Source organism: Orycteropus afer, unplaced genomic scaffold (genome assembly GCF_000298275.1).
Source record: "Orycteropus afer afer isolate SDZICR_OR568_19922 unplaced genomic scaffold, OryAfe1.0 scaffold00209, whole genome shotgun sequence".
Taxonomy (NCBI): Eukaryota; Metazoa; Chordata; class Mammalia; order Tubulidentata; family Orycteropodidae; genus Orycteropus; species Orycteropus afer.
In genome coordinates, this window is record NW_006921796.1 from 1,936,478 (window position 1) to 1,939,541 (window position 3,064).

At 39.1% G+C, this 3,064-nt stretch overlaps 1 protein-coding gene across 1 annotated transcript; it reads left to right on the forward strand.

Annotated features, from left to right (window-relative positions):
• Positions 1–836: 836 nt before the first annotated feature.
• MTERF2 (mitochondrial transcription termination factor 2) lies at positions 837–1,991 on the forward strand. Its single transcript, XM_007948231.1, has one exon. It carries the CDS (start codon positions 837–839, stop codon positions 1,989–1,991), a length of 1,155 nt encoding a protein of 384 aa, XP_007946422.1.
• Positions 1,992–3,064: the final 1,073 nt, after the last annotated feature.

The window sequence follows — 3,064 nt, forward strand, 5'->3', positions numbered from 1 at the left end:
TATGGCCCTCCCACGGTATCTAAGACGATCGAGCTGTGATGGCTGGGAGGCTGTTTTGCACGCAGGTTCACCATTCCACAACTAACCTCATTTCCTGTGCCTCCAAGGACAGTTTCCCCAGAGCAACTGTGCCATTTTCATCTTACCAGGCTAAGACTTAATTTCATCCTGGATTTTAAAAAAGGATTTTCATGTAATGCTAATAAGACTTTCATTAACTCATTTTAAATAAAACCAATTAATTTGATTTGCTTTTGGATGAAAGTTATCACCTAGAGTGAGCATAACAAAAGTATTTACTCCAAAATGAGAGATGAAGTGCCCTCCTTCCTTAGTAAGTATCTGCTTCAATTAACATCAACTGGAAAATGTAAAGCATTTCAAAAAGTATGTGTGTGTGTATGTAACACATGCCTCCTAAAGGGAACTGCAGCAGTGCAGAAAAGGCAATCTGTCAGAATAACACTGGAGATCTGGGAGCTTGGACCACCTATGAGCTCACTGTTCATCTATAAAATGCAAGTAACTACAAGGTCATTGCAAAGCTCAAACTGATAGTATATTTATAAATTACAAGATATCCAAGTTGTAACGACTGGGTATTTCAATTCAGTACATTTTTAAGAAGAGATACTTAATATTCCACCTGAGTAGTTTACCTCTTTGGAAACTTAAATCCATTTTATGTCCATCCTTGCCAATTACATCTCAGACTTGTATGCGTTTGTGTTCTAAAAGCCAACACCTCCTTTGTGAAACCTCCATCTTCTGTCTTCCAGGTGGGATGAGCACACTCTGAATCGCAGGGCAGTGGGAAGAGCCAGTGGATTACAGGCATGTTCTCGCTGGTACTGATGAGGTCCCAGCCCTACAGACTGTGTTCTCTCGGGAAGATGTTACCACCACCAAAACGCACACCTTGTCTAGCAGGCTTCATCTATACAGCTGGTAGATGGTCAAACAAAGAAAACAGCAGAACAGTCGAAAAGCTCTGTACATTTTCAGTTGACATAAGGAAAATTCGCAGACTAAAAGGATGGGTACTTTTGGAAGATGACACCTATGTTGAGGAGATCGTACATATTTTACAAGAACTGGGTGCTGATGACACTGCTATAGGCAGCATTTTGGAACGGTGCCCAGAAGCAATTGTCTGTAGTCCAGCCGCTGTTAACACCCAGAAAGAACTGTGGCAGCTGGTGTGCAAAAATGAAGAGTTAGTTAAGTTAATCAAACAGTTTCCGGACTCTTTCTTTAATGTTAAAGATCAGGAGAACCAGAAGCTCAATGTTCAGTTCTTTCGAGAGCTGGGACTCAGGAATGTTGTCATTAGCAGATTTTTAACAACTGTACCTAGTATTTTTCATAATCCTGTTGAGAATAATAAGCAAACGATAAAGATTCTCCAAGAGAGTTACTTAAATTTAGGAGGCTCTGAAGCCAACATGAAAGTCTGGCTACTAAAACTGTTAAGCCAGAACCCATTTATGTTGTTAGATTCTTCTGCATCTATAAAGGAAACACTGGAATTTCTCCAGGAGCAAGGTTTCACAAACTCTGAAATTCTTCAACTTCTGTCCAAACTCAAAGGATTCCTTTTTCAGCTTTGCCCAAGAAGTATACACAACAGCATTTCCTTCTCTAAAAGTGTTTTTAAATGCACAGATCATGACCTAAAGCAATTAGTTTTGAAATGTCCTGCCCTTTTATATTACCCTGTTCCAGTTTTAGAAGAAAGAATTCAGGGATTATTGAAAGAAGGGAGTTCCGTGGCTCAGATAAGAGAGATGCCGATGGTTCTTGAATTAACACCACAGATAGTACAGTACCGGATAAGAAAACTCAATTCTTTAGGCTTTAGGATAAAGGATGGACATCTAGCAAATCTAAATGGAACCAAAAAAGAATTTGAGGCTAACTTTGGTAAAATCCAAGCTAAGAAAGGCAGGCCAATATTTAACCCTGTGGCACCACTAAAGGCCGATGAGTAACTGAACTGATTTGTTGCTGCTTTCTGACAGTGAAGAGTGAAACATCAGCAGACTTCAACAGTTCAGGCTATTCGTAGGATCCAGTAATTGTATAAACGTAATTAGCTTTTGTGTTTAAATTAGCTCTAACGAATCTGACTCATGTACTCTATTTGAAAATATACACAATTACATTTATTTTAAACAAAAGTTGGTAACCTTGATGAGCTATTTAAAAAATACATACTATTAAATGGCATAATTTCTAAGAAACTGACAAGTGTGCTTCCTTAAAGTGACATTACATTTTTACTTAGCATGCTTCATCTGGTATGCAAGTCCAGTCTTCTCCCTCACCCCTAACCCTGAAACATCCCTCTGATCTGAATTCTGTTAAGTGTTCACAGAAGTATCTGCAAACTTAATTTTTCAGAGAACTTGCTTTCATCTTCTGGTTGGAGGAAATGCTTATCTTTATTATCCAAGAATACTATGTTCTACTAGAGGATTTTAAAGGAGCTTTGATGGTGCATTGTCTAAGACATTTGACTGCTAACCAGAAGGTTGGTGGTTCAAACCCACCAGCAACTCCACAGAAGGAAGACGGGACAATATACTTCTGTAAAGATATACCACTTGGAGACCCAATGGGGTTCACTAGGAGTCAGCTTGATGACAGTGAGTGGTTTTTTTGCTTTGGGAGGAGATTAACTAGAACCTACTGTGTGGCCATTATACCAAAAACATTTTTATGTGCTTTACAGGTAAGGAAATGGAAGCCTAGAGAGGTTGCTCAGCTGCCAAGTGGCAAAGCTCAGGTTTGCTAGGATCTGGTTTCTTCTCCAACCTCGAGAACAGAAATAATTGCTTATGCATTGACACAAGTGGTATCACCTTTACCTGACATGCCCAAAAGACTGACCCTCTTAACAAATTTAGGGACTTTACAAAAACTTTTCTGTGAAATTCCTTAAACTTGGAGTTACCTAATTTATACATTTGAAGTTAATGTAGCATTTTAAAAAGCTTCCTGAAGATCCAAGTCTGCTGTGGTAGTTGAGTTTGTGAGTCAACTTGGCTGGGGCTGGTTGAGT